This window comes from Eucyclogobius newberryi, unplaced genomic scaffold, assembly GCF_026437365.1.
Source record: "Eucyclogobius newberryi isolate DKJ021-1_F unplaced genomic scaffold, fEucNew1.0.hap1 SCAF_53, whole genome shotgun sequence".
Classification (NCBI taxonomy): Eukaryota; Metazoa; Chordata; class Actinopteri; order Gobiiformes; family Gobiidae; genus Eucyclogobius; species Eucyclogobius newberryi.
The window spans coordinates 142,501-159,849 of NW_027316201.1; the positions used below are offsets into that span (position 1 = coordinate 142,501).

At 52.8% G+C, this 17,349-nt stretch overlaps 1 protein-coding gene across 1 annotated transcript in view; it reads left to right on the forward strand.

Moving 5' to 3' along the window:
* The window catches only part of LOC140383541 (uncharacterized), a 37,949-nt gene extending 25,730 nt beyond the window's left edge, over positions 1-12,219 (forward strand). Inside the window, exons 7-16 of the mRNA XM_072465986.1 lie at positions 2,242-2,519; positions 5,104-5,287; positions 5,485-5,601; positions 5,801-5,896; positions 7,140-7,232; positions 9,851-10,069; positions 10,146-10,238; positions 10,418-10,505; positions 11,546-11,681; positions 11,768-12,219. Coding sequence (XP_072322087.1) covers positions 2,242-2,519; positions 5,104-5,287; positions 5,485-5,601; positions 5,801-5,896; positions 7,140-7,232; positions 9,851-10,069; positions 10,146-10,238; positions 10,418-10,505; positions 11,546-11,681; positions 11,768-12,059 — 1,596 coding nt within the window. The 3' untranslated portion in view covers positions 12,060-12,219. The remainder of the gene's footprint in view (positions 1-2,241; positions 2,520-5,103; positions 5,288-5,484; positions 5,602-5,800; positions 5,897-7,139; positions 7,233-9,850; positions 10,070-10,145; positions 10,239-10,417; positions 10,506-11,545; positions 11,682-11,767) is intronic.
* Positions 12,220-17,349: the final 5,130 nt, after the last annotated feature.

The window sequence follows — 17,349 nt, forward strand, 5'->3', positions numbered from 1 at the left end:
CGGGTCAGTCCTGGGTCAGTCCTGGGTCAGTCCTGGGTCAGTCTCTGGTCAGTGCTGGGTCAGTCTCGGGTCAGTGCTGGGTCAGTCTTGGGTCAGTCCTGGGTCAGTTTCGGGTCAGTCCTAGGTCAGTCCTGGGTCAGTCCTGGGTCAGTCTCGGGTCAGTCCTGGGTCAGTCCTGGGTCAGTCTCGGGTCAGTGCTGGGTCAGTCCTGGGTCAGTCCTGGGTCAGTGTCGGGTCAGTGCTGGGTCAGTCTCGGGTCAGTGCTGGGTCAGTGTCGGGTCAGTGCTGGGTCAGTCTCGGGTCAGTGCTGGGTCAGTCTCGGGTCAGTCCTGGGTCAGTCTCGGGTCAGTCCTGGGTCAGTCTCGGGTCAGTCCTGGGTCAGTCTTGGGTCAGTCCTGGGTCAGTCCTGGGTCAGTCCTGGGTCAGTCTCGGGTCAGTCCTGGGTCAGTCTCGGGTCAGTCCTGGGTCAGTCTTGGGTCAGTCCTGGGTCAGTCCTGGGTCAGTCTTGGGTCAGTCCTGGGTCAGTCCTGGGTCAGTCCTGGGTCAGTCCTGGGTCAGTGTCGGGTCAGTCCTGGGTCAGTCTCTGGTCAGTGCTGGGTCAGTCTCGGGTCAGTGCTGGGTCAGTCTTGGGTCAGTCCTGGGTCAGTTTCGGGTCAGTCCTGGGTCAGTCCTGGGTCAGTCTCGGGTCAGTGCTGGGTCAGTGTCGGGTCAGTCCTGGGTCAGTCTCGGGTCAGTGCTGGGTCAGTCCTGGGTCAGTCCTGGGTCAGTGTCGGGTCAGTCTCGGGTCAGTGCTGGGTCAGTGCTGGGTCAGTGTCGGGTCAGTGCTGGGTCAGTCTCGGGTCAGTGCTGGGTCAGTCTCGGGTCAGTCCTGGGTCAGTCCTGGGTCAGTGTCGGGTCAGTGCTGGGTCAGTCTCGGGTCAGTGCTGGGTCAGTGCTGGGTCAGTGTCGGGTCAGTCCTGGGTCAGTCTCGGGTCAGTCCTGGGTCAGTGTCGGGTCAGTCCTGGGTCAGTGCTGGGTCAGTGCTGGGTCAGTGTCGGGTCAGTCCTGGGTCAGTCTCGGGTCAGTCCTGGGTCAGTGTCGGGTCAGTCCTGGGTCAGTCCTGGGTCAGTGTCGGGTCAGTCCTGGGTCAGTCCTGGGTCAGTCCTGGGTCAGTCCTGGGTCAGTCTCGGGTCAGTCCTGGGTCAGTCTTGGGTCAGTCCTGGGTCAGTCCTGGGTCAGTCCTGGGTCAGTCTCGGGTCAGTCCTGGGTCAGTCTCGGGTCAGTGCTGGGTCAGTCTTGGGTCAGTCCTGGGTCAGTCCTGGGTCAGTCTCGGGTCAGTCTTGGGTCAGTCCTGGGTCAGTCCTGGGTCAGTCCTGGGTCAGTCTCGGGTCAGTCCTGGGTCAGTCTCGGGTCAGTGCTGGGTCAGTCTTGGGTCAGTCCTGGGTCAGTCCTGGGTCAGTCCTGGGTCAGTCCTGGGTCAGTCCTGGGTCAGTGTCGGGTCAGTCCTGGGTCAGTCTCTGGTCAGTGCTGGGTCAGTCTCGGGTCAGTGCTGGGTCAGTCTTGGGTCAGTCCTGGGTCAGTTTCGGGTCAGTCCTAGGTCAGTCCTGGGTCAGTCCTGGGTCAGTCTCGGGTCAGTCCTGGGTCAGTCCTGGGTCAGTCTCGGGTCAGTGCTGGGTCAGTCCTGGGTCAGTCCTGGGTCAGTGTCGGGTCAGTGCTGGGTCAGTCTCGGGTCAGTGCTGGGTCAGTGTCGGGTCAGTGCTGGGTCAGTCTCGGGTCAGTGCTGGGTCAGTCTCGGGTCAGTCCTGGGTCAGTCCTGGGTCAGTCCTGGGTCAGTGTCGGGTCAGTCCTGGGTCAGTCTCGGGTCAGTCCTGGGTCAGTGTCGGGTCAGTCCTGGGTCAGTCTCGGGTCAGTCCTGGGTCAGTGTCGGGTCAGTCCTGGGTCAGTGTCGGGTCAGTCCTGGGTCAGTCTCGGGTCAGTCCTGGGTCAGTCCTGGGTCAGTCCTGGGTCAGTCTCGGGTCAGTCCTGGGTCAGTCTCGGGTCAGTGCTGGGTCAGTCCTGGGTCAGTGCTGGGTCAGTCCTGGGTCAGTCTCGGGTCAGTCCTGGGTCAGTCCTGGGTCAGTCTCGGGTCAGTGCTGGGTCAGTCCTGGGTCAGTCCTGGGTCAGTGCTGGGTCAGTCCTGGGTCAGTCTCGGGTCAGTGCTGGGTCAGTCCTGGGTCAGTGCTGGGTCAGTCCTGGGTCAGACCTGTCTCTCTGTCTCTTCAGTACAAGGCCAAAGACTATAAGTTCATAAAGACGGAGGACTTGGCCGACTCTCACCAGTCGGACTCAGACGATTACTCGGACATGAGCGAGGAGGAGGAAGGACGTGCCACAGCCCCGCCCCTACCAGGCTCCACCCCTACAGGCCACACCCTTGCAGGCCACGCCCCCTCAGAGGACTCGGACTCTGTGGTTTGGTACAGCCTCAAGTCCAGGTCGTACCAGTGTCAGAGCTGCGACAAGGCTTACATCGGACTGGGAGGTCTCAACCGCCATTACAGGTGAGAACCAACCGCCATTACAGGTGAGAACCAACCGCCATTACAGGTGAGAACCAACCGCCAGTACAGGTGAGAACCAACCGCCAGTACAGGTGAGAACCAACCGCCAGTACAGGTGAGAACCAACCGCCATTACAGGTGAGAACCAACCGCCATTACAGGTGAGAACCAACCGCCAGTACAGGTGAGAACCAACCGCCATTACAGGTGAGAACCAACCGCCATTACAGGTGAGAACCAACCGCCATTACAGGTGAGAACCAACCGCCAGTACAGGTGAGAACCAACCGCCAGTACAGGTGAGAACCAACCGCCAGTACAGGTGAGAACCAACCGCCATTACAGGTGAGAACCAACCGCCAGTACAGGTGAGAACCAACCGCCATTACAGGTGAGAACCAACCGCCATTACAGGTGAGAACCAACCGCCATTACAGGTGAGAACCAACCGCCATTACAGGTGAGAACCAACCGCCATTACAGGTGAGAACCAACCGCCATTACAGGTGAGAACCAACCGCCATTACAGGTGAGAACCAACCGCCATTACAGGTGAGAACCAACCGCCATTACAGGTGAGAACCAACCGCCAGTACAGGTGAGAACCAACCGCCAGTACAGGTGAGAACCAACCGCCAGTACAGGTGAGAACCAACCGCCATTACAGGTGAGAACCAACCGCCAGTACAGGTGAGAACCAACCGCCAGTACAGGTGAGAACCAACCGCCAGTACAGGTGAGAACCAACCGCCATTACAGGTGAGAACCAACCGCCATTACAGGTGAGAACCAACCGCCAGTACAGGTGAGAACCAACCGCCATTACAGGTGAGAACCAACCGCCATTACAGGTGAGAACCAACCGCCATTACAGGTGAGAACCAACCGCCATTACAGGTGAGAACCAACCGCCATTACAGGTGAGAACCAACCGCCAGTACAGGTGAGAACCAACCGCCAGTACAGGTGAGAACCAACCGCCATTACAGGTGAGAACCAACCGCCATTACAGGTGAGAACCAACCGCCAGTACAGGTGAGAACCAACCGCCAGTACAGGTGAGAACCAACCGCCAGTACAGGTGAGAACCAACCGCCAGTACAGGTGAGAACCAACCGCCAGTACAGGTGAGAACCAACCGCCATTACAGGTGAGAACCAACCGCCAGTACAGGTGAGAACCAACCGCCAGTACAGGTGAGAACCAACCGCCAGTACAGGTGAGAACCAACCGCCAGTACAGGTGAGAACCAACCGCCAGTACAGGTGAGAACCAACCGCCAGTACAGGTGAGAACCAACCGCCAGTACAGGTGAGAACCAACCGCCAGTACAGGTGAGAACCAACCGCCATTACAGGTGAGAACCAACCGCCAGTACAGGTGAGAACCAACCGCCATTACAGGTGAGAACCAACCGCCATTACAGGTGAGAACCAACCGCCATTACAGGTGAGAACCAACCGCCAGTACAGGTGAGAACCAACCGCCAGTACAGGTGAGAACCAACCGCCATTACAGGTGAGAACCAACCGCCATTACAGGTGAGAACCAACCGCCAGTACAGGTGAGAACCAACCGCCATTACAGGTGAGAACCAACCGCCATTACAGGTGAGAACCAACCGCCATTACAGGTGAGAACCAACCGCCATTACAGGTGAGAACCAACCGCCAGTACAGGTGAGAACCAACCGCCATTACAGGTGAGAACCAACCGCCATTACAGGTGAGAACCAACCGCCAGTACAGGTGAGAACCAACCGCCAGTACAGGTGAGAACCAACCGCCAGTACAGGTGAGAACCAACCGCCAGTACAGGTGAGAACCAACCGCCAGTACAGGTGAGAACCAACCGCCAGTACAGGTGAGAACCAACCGCCAGTACAGGTGAGAACCAACCGCCAGTACAGGTGAGAACCAACCGCCAGTACAGGTGAGAACCAACCGCCATTACAGGTGAGAACCAACCGCCATTACAGGTGAGAACCAACCGCCATTACAGGTGAGAACCAACCGCCATTACAGGTGAGAACCAACCGCCAATACAGGTGAGAACCAACCGCCAGTACAGGTGAGAACCAACCGCCAGTACAGGTGAGAACCAACCGCCAGTACAGGTGAGAACCAACCGCCAGTACAGGTGAGAACCAACCGCCAGTACAGGTGAGAACCAACCGCCAGTACAGGTGAGAACCAACCGCCAGTACAGGTGAGAACCAACCGCCAGTACAGGTGAGAACCAACCGCCAGTACAGGTGAGAACCAACCGCCAGTACAGGTGAGAACCAACCGCCATTACAGGTGAGAACCAACCGCCATTACAGGTGAGAACCAACCGCCAGTACAGGTGAGAACCAACCGCCAGTACAGGTGAGAACCAACCGCCAGTACAGGTGAGAACCAACCGCCATTACAGGTGAGAACCAACCGCCAGTACAGGTGAGAACCAACCGCCATTACAGGTGAGAACCATATCATATCAAGAACTTATGTTATTCTTGTAAAAAAGCAGCACCAAACTGAAAGCAGCGCTCTGATTGGCTGAGCACAAGGAGCGTTTTTTAATGAGACGTTTTCTTTTACAGACTGAACCCGACTCATGGAGATCCAATCACACCTGAGGACGCAGGCGACAAAACCACCGCCACAAGAGATGACGCCCAATCGGAGGAGTCCAAGGGCCAATCACGGCCCTCTAAAGCCTCGTCGCCTGATGGAGACAGCGAGGACGAGGAGGACGAAGAGGACGAAGAGGACGAGGAGGACGAGGTACAGATCAGTGCAGCTAATGGACATTATCAGTAAGAAGCTAGTTACTGTTGCCACGGCAACATCAAACGGGACACATCTTTATTTTCAATCATATTTATTTAAATCTCAAAAACACAAGATTTAACTGAATAAAACTGACTTTAGTATCAAACGGTCTCACTGCACGAGCCTGACTGACCAATGTCTGTCCTCAGGAAGAAGCCCCGCCCCTCAGGGGGCGGCACAGAGGTCCAGGACGTCCCAGAGGGCGTGGTCGTGGTCGCGGGCGAGGGAGGGGTCGTGGGCGGGGCCTAGGATTCACCATCAGCAAGGTCAGTCTAACCCTGATGCCCTCCCTCTGTGTGAGTCTAACCCTGATGCCCTCCCTCTGTGAGTCTAACCCTGATGCCCTCCCTCTGTGAGTCTAACCCTGATGCCCTCCCTCTGTGAGTCTAACCCTGATGCCCTCCCTCTGTGAGTCTAACCCTGATGCCCTCCCTCTGTGAGTCTAACCCTGATGCCCTCCCATAGGTCGTGGGTCTGGGCCGGGGTCGCAGAGGTCGTCCTCCTAAACTGAGATACAGTGCAGAAGAAGAAGCTGACCGACGGAAAGACCGACTCCAAGAGGTCAGAGGTCACGCTGTGAGCAGGAGTTACAGTAGAATCTAGTCGTTACAAATGCAGGAGACGTTTCAGCTTCACTTTTAGGCCGGATTCTTCTGATTTGATCTTTTTTACACAGATGAAAGAGTCTGTTTTACAAGCTTGATTTATATGAGCTTTAAATGAGAGCTCCTGGTCCAATAAGACTCTGAGGTTTCTTACAGTAGAACTGGAGGCTTCAGTGAGACTATCTGCTCAGATAGACCAGCACAATGACCTCCAGCACATTGACCTCCAGCACATTGACCTCCAGCACATTGACCTCCAGCACAATGACCTCCAGCACAATGACCCCCAGCACATTGACCTCCAGCACAATGACCTCCAGCACATTGACCTCCAGCACATTGACCTCCAGCACATTGACCTCCAGCACAATGACCTCCAGCACATTGACCTCCAGCATAATGACCTCCAGCACAATGACCTCCAGCACAATGACCTCCAGCACATTGACCTCCAGCACAATGACCTCCAGCACAATGACCTCCAGCACAATGACCCCCAGCACATTGACCTCCAGCACAATGACCTCCAGCACATTGACCTCCAGCACATTGACCTCCAGCACATTGACCTCCAGCACAATGACCTCCAGCACATTGACCTCCAGCACAATGACCTCCAGCACAATGACCTCCAGCACATTGACCTCCAGCACAATGACCTCCAGCACAATGACCTCCAGCACAATGACCTCCAGCACATTGACCTCGGTTTGTTCAGGGTTAAGAAGCAGATCGTTAAGTGTCCTCCAGGTTTTTACATCCTTCACACAAGCTCTAAGTCTGTCTGATCATGTGACCTGATCATGTGACCTGATCATGTGACCTAACGGCAGCATGTAAAGAGTAAACAGAATTGGACCGAGTACTGACCCCTGTGGCACACCGTAAATTACTGTAGAACAAGGGGAGGAGCTCTGGTTTACATGAACAAACTGGTACATATCATATAAATAGGATGTAAACCAGCTGAGGGCGGGGCCTCTGAGGGTGGGGCCTCTGACACCTACATCACATTCTAACCTCTGCAGTAGAATGTTGTGGTCGATGGTCAAACGCTGAGGTCTGAACCCTGCTGTGGTGGGCTCTGAACCCTGCTGTGGTGGGCTCTGAACCCTGCTGTGGTGGGCTCTGAACCCTGCTGTGGTGGGCTCTGAACCCTGCTGTGGTGGGCTCTGAACCCTGCTGTGGTGTGTCTGCAGGTGGTGGACCAGTGCGAGGACGAGGACCTCATGGACATCGTGCTGCCGCGTCTTTCCAAAGTCATGAGTCTGTGGGAGCTGCTGCTCGCCAAGGTGATGATATAATATCACAACTGCAGTCGCCTTGAGGGTCTAAACCAGGTCCAAACCAGGTCCAAACCAGGTCCAAACCAGGTCCAAACCAGGTCCAAACCAGGTCCAAACCAGGTCTAAACCAGGTCTAAACCAGGTCCAAACCAGGTCCAAACCAGGTCCAAACCAGGTCCAAACCAGGTCCAAACCAGGTCTAAACCAGGTCCAAACCAGGTCTAAACCAGGACTAAACCAGGTCTAAACCAGGTCTAAACCAGGTCTAAACCAGGTCCAAACCAGGTCTAAACCAGGTCCAAACCAGGTCTAAACCAGGTCCAAACCAGGTCCAAACCAGGTCCAAACCAGGTCTAAACCAGGACTAAACCAGGTCTAAACCAGGTCTAAACCAGGTCTAAACCAGGTCCAAACCAGGTCCAAACCAGGACTAAACCAGGTCCAAACCAGGTCCAAACCAGGTCCAAACCAGGTCCAAACCAGGTCCAAACCAGGTCTAAACCAGGACTAAACCAGGTCTAAACCAGGTCTAAACCAGGTCTAAACCAGGTCCAAACCAGGTCTAAACCAGGTCCAAACCAGGTCTAAACCAGGACTAAACCAGGTCTAAACCAGGTCTAAACCAGGTCTAAACCAGGTCCAAACCAGGTCTAAACCAGGTCCAAACCAGGTCTAAACCAGGTCTAAACCAGGTCTAAACCAGGTCCAAACCAGGTCCAAACCAGGTCCAAACCAGGTCCAAACCAGGTCCAAACCAGGTCTAAACCAGGACTAAACCAGGTCTAAACCAGGTCTAAACCAGGTCTAAACCAGGTCCAAACCAGGTCTAAACCAGGTCCAAACCAGGTCTAAACCAGGACTAAACCAGGTCTAAACCAGGTCTAAACCAGGTCTAAACCAGGTCCAAACCAGGTCTAAACCAGGTCTAAACCAGGTCTAAACCAGGTCTAAACCAGGTCTAAACCAGGTCCAAACCAGGTCCAAACCAGGTCCAAACCAGGTCCAAACCAGGTCTAAACCAGGACTAAACCAGGTCTAAACCAGGTCTAAACCAGGTCTAAACCAGGTCCAAACCAGGTCTAAACCAGGTCTAAACCAGGTCTAAACCAGGTCTAAACCAGGTCTAAACCAGATTTAAACCAGGTCCAAACCAGGTCTAAACCAGGACTAAACCAGGTCTAAACCAGGTCTAAACCATCACCCCCTCTACCCTGGTACGCAATCTCGGTGTCATCATGGACCCCACCCTCTCCTTCACTCCCCATGTCAGCCACATCGTCAAGACCTCATACTTCCACCTCCGCCGCATCGCCAAAATCCAACACTGCCTCACCCTCCCCGCTGCTGAATCCCTCATCCAGGCCATCATCTCCTCCCGCCTCGACTACTGCACCTCCCTCCTCACTGGCATCTCCTCCCATTCCCTCCATAGACTCCAAATGGTCCAAAACTCCGCTGCCCGCCTCCTCACCCACACCCGCCTCCTCACCCACACCCTCCTCACCCACACCTGCCTCCTCACCCACACCCGCCTCCTCACCCACACCCGCCTCCTCACCCACACCCGCCTCCTCACCCACACCCGCCTCCTCACCCACACCCTCCTCACCCACACCCTCCTCCTCACCCACACCCGCCTCCTCACCCACACCCTCCTCACCCACACCCTCCTCACCCACACCCTCCTCCTCACCCACACCCTCCTCACCCACACCCGCCTCCTCACCCACACCCGCCTCCTCACCCACACCCGCCTCCTCACCCACACCCACCTCCTCACCCACACCCTCCTCCTCACCCACACCCGCCTCCTCACCCACACCCGCCTCCTCACCCACACCCGCCTCCTCACCCACACCCTCCTCCTCACCCACACCCTCCTCCTCACCCACACCCTCCTCCTCACCCACACCCGCCTCCTCACCCACACCCGCCTCCTCACCCACACCCTCCTCCTCACCCACACCCGGTCCCGTGAACACATCACTCCCGTTCTCCGCTCTCTCCACTCTCTCCCCATCAAGCAGCGCATAAACTTTAAAATACTCCTCCTCACCTTCAAAGCTCTTCACCACCTTGCCCCCCCCTGCCTGTCTGACCTCCTCATCCCCCACCGCCCCACCCGAGCTCTCCGATCCTCCTCCTCTCTCACCCTGACTGCACCAACATCCCGACTCAAAACTTTTGGCGACAGAGCATTCTCCCGAACAGCACCCCGACTCTGGAACTCCCTCCCCCAACCTGTCCGCCACTCTCCCTCACTCACAACATTCAAACCCCGCCTCAAAACATACCTCTTCACCCAAGCCTATGACCTCCCCTACCCCTAGCCTCCTCTACCCCATTGCCTACTCTCCTACCCCCTGTTACATCCCCATCTTTTTCTCTCTACTTCTTCTGTCTTGTTCATTTTATCTGTATATTAATGTGTTCTGTACGTGTTGTCCCCCCTGTCTGTAAATACCCCCCCTTTTTTATTATGTTCAGCGTCTTTGGGTCACTGAAAAGCACTATATGAATAAGTTATTAATATTATTAAACCAGGTCTAAACCATTATTACACTACAACTCAAATTGACAGAGAAAAGAGTCTAAATCAGTACTTGTTTACTTGTTTGTCTCAGGTGGAGCGCGGCGTTCCCTCGAGTCCTTTCTTCCCGGACATTTATCGTGAGTTTGAGTCTCTGCAGACTGAGGTCCGACAGGCGGCTCAGGAATACATCAGTCTCCCTCAGACCACCACAGGAACCACCACAGGAACCACCACAGGAACCACCACAGGAACCACCACAGGAACCACCACAGGAACCACCACAGCACCTCTGGAAGTACGCAACATCGAGGTGAGTGACTGGACCTGGACTGGGACTAAACCAGGACCAGGACCAGAACCACAGTCTCAGTTGAGCTGGTCTGCAGGTGGCTCGGTGTCTGGGGATCTTGGACGAGGTGAACCGTGTGAAAGTCCCAGGAGCCTCCACCTCCTCCACCAAGAACGTGCGCTACATGGAGGTAAGACCCGGTCTGAATGTGGTCTGAATGTGGTCTGAATGTGGTCTGAATGTGGTCTGAATGTGGTCTGAATGTGGTCTGAGTGTGGTCTGAATGTGGTCTGAATGTGGTCTGAATGTGGTCTGAATGTGGTCTGAATGTGGTCTGAACAGGTTTGATGGTAGATGTTTTTCTCACAGAACTCAAAGATGCTTCCTCCATCCAAGCGTTTTAAGATGGAGAACAGTGTGACTGTCCATCAAAACGGCCTGGAGTCTCCAAAAACAAGTGAGTCACAGCAAATACACAGAGAAGGTCTGAGGAGCGGGAGAAGGTCTGAGAGGAGCGGGAGAAGGTCTGAGAGGAGCGGGAGAAGGTCTGAGAGGAGCGGGAGAAGGTCTGAGAGGAGCGGGAGAAGGTCTGAGAGGAGCGGGAGAAGGTCTGAGAGGAGCGGGAGAAGGTCTGAGAGGAGCGGGAGAAGGTCTGAGAGGAGCGGGAGAAGGTCTGAGAGGAGCGGGAGAAGGTCTGAGAGGAGCGGGAGAAGGTCTGAGAGGAGCGGGAGAAGGTCTGAGAGGAGCGGGAGAAGGTCTGAGAGGAGCGGGAGAAGGTCTGAGAGGAGCGGGAGAAGGTCTGAGAGGAGCGGGAGAAGGTCTGAGAGGAGCGGGAGAAGGTCTGAGAGGAGCGGGAGAAGGTCTGAGAGGAGCGGGAGAAGGTCTGAGGAGCGGGAGAAGGTCTGAGAGGAGCGGGAGAAGGTCTGAGAGGAGCGGGAGAAGGTCTGAGAGGAGCGGGAGAAGGTCTGAGAGGAGCGGGAGAAGGTCTGAGAGGAGCGGGAGAAGGTCTGAGAGGAGCGGGAGAAGGTCTGAGAGGAGCGGGAGAAGGTCTGAGAGGAGCGGGAGAAGGTCTGAGGAGCGGGAGAAGGAGCGGGAGAAGGTCTGAGAGGAGCGGGAGAAGGTCTGAGGAGCGGGAGAAGGAGCGGGAGAAGGTCTGAGAGGAGCGGGAGAAGGTCTGAGAGGAGCGGGAGAAGGTCTGAGAGGAGCGGGAGAAGGTCTGAGGAGCGGGAGAAGGTCTGAGGAGCGGGAGAAGGTCTGAGAGGAGCGGGAGAAGGTCTGAGAGGAGCGGGAGAAGGTCTGAGGAGCGGGAGAAGGTCTGAGAGGAGCGGGAGAAGGTCTGAGAGGAGCGGGAGAAGGTCTGAGAGGAGCGGGAGAAGGTCTGAGAGGAGCGGGAGAAGGTCTGAGAGGAGCGGGAGAAGGTCTGAGAGGAGCGGGAGAAGGTTGCTTAACCTGAATTGACCTGTGATCTCTGGTCCTGACCTGGTCCTTTTATTCAAGGTTCTGTGAGTCCTCTGCTTCAGGAGCCCCGCCCCCCAGCTGCAGAGCCCCGCCCCTCAGCTGCAGAGCCCCGCCCCTCAGCTGCAGAGCCCCGCCCCTCAGCTGCAGAGCCCCGCCCCTCAGCTGCAGAGCCCAGGTCAGTCCTGCTTTAGATTGTGTTGAACTCGTGTTGAACTCGTGACCTGAATGTACATGTGACCTCTGACCTCTCTCTCTGGTCAGTGCGATGGAGGTGGACGCGCTCTTGTCCAATCAGGAGGCAGATCCCAGTGACATCACGGCGCAGATGAACAAGCTGGAGGAAGCACTCAAGTCCCCGCCCCCTAAAGACGCCCCGCCCCCAGCACTCTCCGACCCCGCCTTATCACGTGACCTGCCCTCGGACACGCCCACAACACAAGCTCCACCTCCTGCACCATGTGAGGCTGTCACTCCAGGCCCTGCCCCCTCCCCCACAGGCCCCTCCCCCACAGCAGAAACCACGCCCCCGGTGGCAGAGACTGGCTCAGTGTAAAAAAGGTTTTATGAGTTTTTTTAAGCGTTTGTAGTTTTTTGAGGGAAACTGAGAGAACGCTTTGGTTTCTTTCATCGTTTCATGTTCCTCCAATAAACTCTTCACCATCAAATCTGTTTTTAAATTTGTTAAAAATGTCCGTTTGTAAAAAGGAAATAAAAAAGCGGATTCTCTGCCTCAAGTGTTTGTTTGATCTTAAAGGTCAAGTCAGGACAAACTTCATAATAAAACAGGATTATTACTGGCCTCCGGGCCCCGCCCTCCTGTTGTACCCGAGAGGCCGCCTCCGGGCCCCGCCCTCCTGTTGTACCCGAGAGGCCGCCTCCGGGCCCCGCCCTCCTGTTGTACCCGAGAGGCCGCCTCCGGGCCCCGCCCTCCTGTTGTACCCGAGAGGCCGCCTCCGGGCCCCGCCCTCCTGTTGTACCCGAGAGGCCGCCTCCGGGCCCCGCCCTCCTGTTGTACCCGAGAGGCCGCCTCCGGGCCCCGCCCTCCTGTTGTACCCGAGAGGCCGCCTCCGGGCCCCGCCCTCCTGTTGTACCCGAGAGGCCGCCTCCGGGCCCCGCCCTCCTGTTGTACCCGAGAGGCCGCCTCCGGGCCCCGCCCTCCTGTTGTACCCGAGAGGCCGCCTCCGGGCCCCGCCCTCCTGTTGTACCCGAGAGGCCGCCTCCGGGCCCCGCCCTCCTGTTGTACCCGAGAGGCCGCCTCCGGGCCCCGCCCTCCTGTTGTACCCGAGAGGCCGCCTCCGGGCCCCGCCCTCCTGTTGTACCCGAGAGGCCGCCTCCGGGCCCCGCCCTCCTGTTGTACCCGAGAGGCCGCCTCCGGGCCCCGCCCTCCTGTTGTACCCGAGAGGCCGCCTCCGGGCCCCGCCCTCCTGTTGTACCCGAGAGGCCGCCTCCGGGCCCCGCCCTCCTGTTGTACCCGAGAGGCCGCCTCCGGGCCCCGCCCTCCTGTTGTACCCGAGAGGCCGCCTCCGGGCCCCGCCCTCCTGTTGTACCCGAGAGGCCGCCTCCGGGCCCCGCCCTCCTGTTGTACCCGAGAGGCCGCCTCCGGGCCCCGCCCTCCTGTTGTACCCGAGAGGCCGCCTCCGGGCCCCGCCCTCCTGTTGTACCCGAGAGGCCGCCTCCGGGCCCCGCCCTCCTGTTGTACCCGAGAGGCCGCCTCCGGGCCCCGCCCTCCTGTTGTACCCGAGAGGCCGCCTCCGGGCCCCGCCCTCCTGTTGTACCCGAGAGGCCGCCTCCGGGCCCCGCCCTCCTGTTGTACCCGAGAGGCCGCCTCCGGGCCCCGCCCTCCTGTTGTACCCGAGAGGCCGCCTCCGGGCCCCGCCCTCCTGTTGTACCCGAGAGGCCGCTTCCCAACAAACTTCTGCTGCGACACGTGTTTGTTCATTAGCTCCATGACATCATTTCGTCTCAGATTTACGTCTCTTCTGAGCTCGAAGTCTTTCTCTGTCGTCTAACGAGCACACACAGGCATAACGAGCACACACAGGCATAACGAGCACACACAGGCATAACGAGCACACACAGACATAACGAGCACACACAGGCATAACAAGCACACACAGACATAACAAGCACACACAGGCATAACAAGCACACACAGGCATAACAAGCACACACAGACATAACAAGCACACACAGGCATAACAAGCACACACAGGCATAACAAGCACACACAGACATAACAAGCACACACAGGCATAACAAGCACACACAGACATAACAAGCACACACAGGCATAACAAGCACACACAGACATAACAAGCACACACAGGCATAACAAGCACACACAGGCATAACAAGCACACACAGACATAACAAGCACACACAGGCATAACAAGCACACACAGGCATAACAAGCACACACAGACATAACAAGCACACACAGGCATAACAAGCACACGTGCACCAGAACGAGCCGCACAGAGGCTGCAGGTGTGCAGTAGGACGCAGGGAATGATTGACATGTGGCAGGACCACTCAGCTGTCGGCTCCAAGAGGAAATGAGACTCTGGGCGCCAAAAATCCTCTTTTCAAACTTTAAGGTTCTAGAAAAAGCCTGTTTTACGTTGCATCTCCTGTGACAATCGTGAGTGAGCTTCAGATCTGGAGGACGTGAGGTCGAAGCTCAGATCATCTCGTGGTTCTGTCCTTATATTGTCCTTATATCGACCTTATATCGACCTTATATCGTCCTTATATTGACCTTATATCGTCCTTATATTGACCTTATATCGACCTTATATCGTCCTTATATCGTCCTTATATTGACCTTATATCGTCCTTATATCGTCCTTATATCGTCCTTATATCGACCTTATATTGTCCTTATATCGTCCTTATATCGTCCTTATATTGACCTTATATTGTCCTTATATCGACCTTATATCGACCTTATATCGACCTTATATCGACCTTATATCGACCTTATATCGTCCTTATATTGACCTTATATCGTCCTTATATTGACCTTATATCGTCCTTATATTGACCTTATATCGACCTTATATCGTCCTTATATCGTCCTTATATTGTCCTTATATCGACCTTATATCGACCTTATATCGACCTTATATCGTCCTTATATTGACCTTATATCGTCCTTATATTGACCTTATATCGTCCTTATATCGTCCTTATATTGTCCTTATATCGACCTTATATCGACCTTATATCGACCTTATATCGACCTTATATCGACCTTATATCGTCCTTATATTGACCTTATATCGTCCTTATATTGACCTTATATCGACCTTATATCGACCTTATATCGTCCTTATATCGTCCTTATATTGACCTTATATTGTCCTTATATCGTCCTTATATCGTCCTTATATTGACCTTATATTGTCCTTATATCGACCTTATATCGACCTTATATCGACCTTATATCGACCTTATATCGACCTTATATCGTCCTTATATTGACCTTATATCGTCCTTATATTGACCTTATATCGTCCTTATATTGACCTTATATTGTCCTTATATCGACCTTATATTGACCTTAAATCGACCTTAAATCGACATTTATATCGTCCTCATATCGACTTTATATTGACCTTAAATCGACATTTATATCGTCCTTATATTGACCTTAAATCGACCTTAAATCGACCTTATATTGACCTTAAATCGACCTTATATCGACCTTATATCGTCCTTATATTGACCTTATATCGTCCTTATATTGACCTTATATCGACCTTATATCGTCCTTATATCGTCCTTATATTGACCTTATATCGTCCTTATATCGTCCTTATATTGACCTTATATCGACCTTATATCGTCCTTATATCGTCCTTATATTGACCTTATATTGTCCTTATATCGTCCTTATATCGTCCTTATATTGACCTTATATTGTCCTTATATCGACCTTATATCGACCTTATATCGTCCTTATATTGACCTTATATCGTCCTTATATTGACCTTATATTGTCCTTATATCGACCTTATATCGACCTTATATCGTCCTTATATTGACCTTATATCGTCCTTATATTGACCTTATATCGTCCTTATATCGTCCTTATATCGACCTTATATCGTCCTTATATCGTCCTTATATCGTCCTTATATTGACCTTATATCGTCCTTATATTGACCTTATATCGACCTTATATCGTCCTTATATCGTCCTTATATTGACCTTATATTGTCCTTATATCGTCCTTATATCGTCCTTATATTGACCTTATATTGTCCTTATATCGACCTTATATCGTCCTTATATCGTCCTTATATTGACCTTATATCGTCCTTATATTGACCTTATATTGACCTTATATCGTCCTTATATTGACCTTATATCGTCCTTATATCGTCCTTATATTGACCTTATATTGTCCTTATATCGACCTTATATCGTCCTTATATCGTCCTTATATTGACCTTATATCGTCCTTATATCGTCCTTATATTGACCTTATATCGTCCTTATATCGTCCTTATATTGACCTTATATCGACCTTATATCGTCCTTATATCGTCCTTATATTGACCTTATATTGACCTTATATTGTCCTTATATCGTCCTTATATCGTCCTTATATTGACCTTATATTGTCCTTATATCGACCTTATATCGACCTTATATCGACCTTATATCGACCTTATATCGACCTTATATCGTCCTTATATTGACCTTATATCGTCCTTATATTGACCTTATATCGTCCTTATATTGACCTTATATTGTCCTTATATCGACCTTATATTGACCTTAAATCGACCTTAAATCGACATTTATATCGTCCTCATATCGACTTTATATCGTCCTTATATTGACCTTATATTGACCTTAAATCGACATTTATATCGTCCTTATATTGACCTTAAATCGACCTTAAATCGACCTTATATTGACCTTAAATCGACCTTATATCGACCTTATATCGTCCTTATATTGACCTTATATCGTCCTTATATTGACCTTATATCGACCTTATATCGTCCTTATATCGTCCTTATATCGTCCTTATATTGACCTTATATCGACCTTATATCGTCCTTATATCGTCCTTATATTGACCTTATATTGTCCTTATATCGTCCTTATATCGTCCTTATATTGACCTTATATTGTCCTTATATCGACCTTATATCGACCTTATATTGTCCTTATATCGACCTTATATTGACCTTATATCGACCTTATATCGTCCTTATATTGACCTTATATCGTCCTTATATTGACCTTATATCGTCCTTATATTGACCTTATATCGTCCTTATATTGACCTTATATTGTCCTTATATCGACCTTATATTGACCTTAAATCGACCTTAAATCGACATTTATATCGTCCTCATATCGACTTTATATCGTCCTTATATTGACCTTAAATCGACCTTAAATCGACCTTATATTGACCTTAAATAGTCCTTATAGTTTTGAAGTTAGTCTTTATTCGACTTATGAAACATTTAGTCTCGGCTCCTTCTGAACCACAAGGTGGCGCTGTGGAGCAAAGATGAACTGAATTTGCTCCATTAAATCACACAATCTGCAGAAGAAAACGATTCAGTCGTTTCGTCTGGACTTTTTCTTTTTGAAAAAAAACGATGTCTCAACTCATCCAAGAGTCATTCTCAATCTGTCAATCAAGACCAGGAACTCAGATATTTACCCTACTCTGAGTAAGCCCCGCCCACCGGGCCTCCTGATAAAAGGTGTTGTTGGTTTCAGTCCTTTCATGGACATCAGCCTCACGTTGTCCCTGTCTCACTCGCGCTCCTTCGACTGATTCTGATCTTTATCAAACGTATCATTTAAAAAAC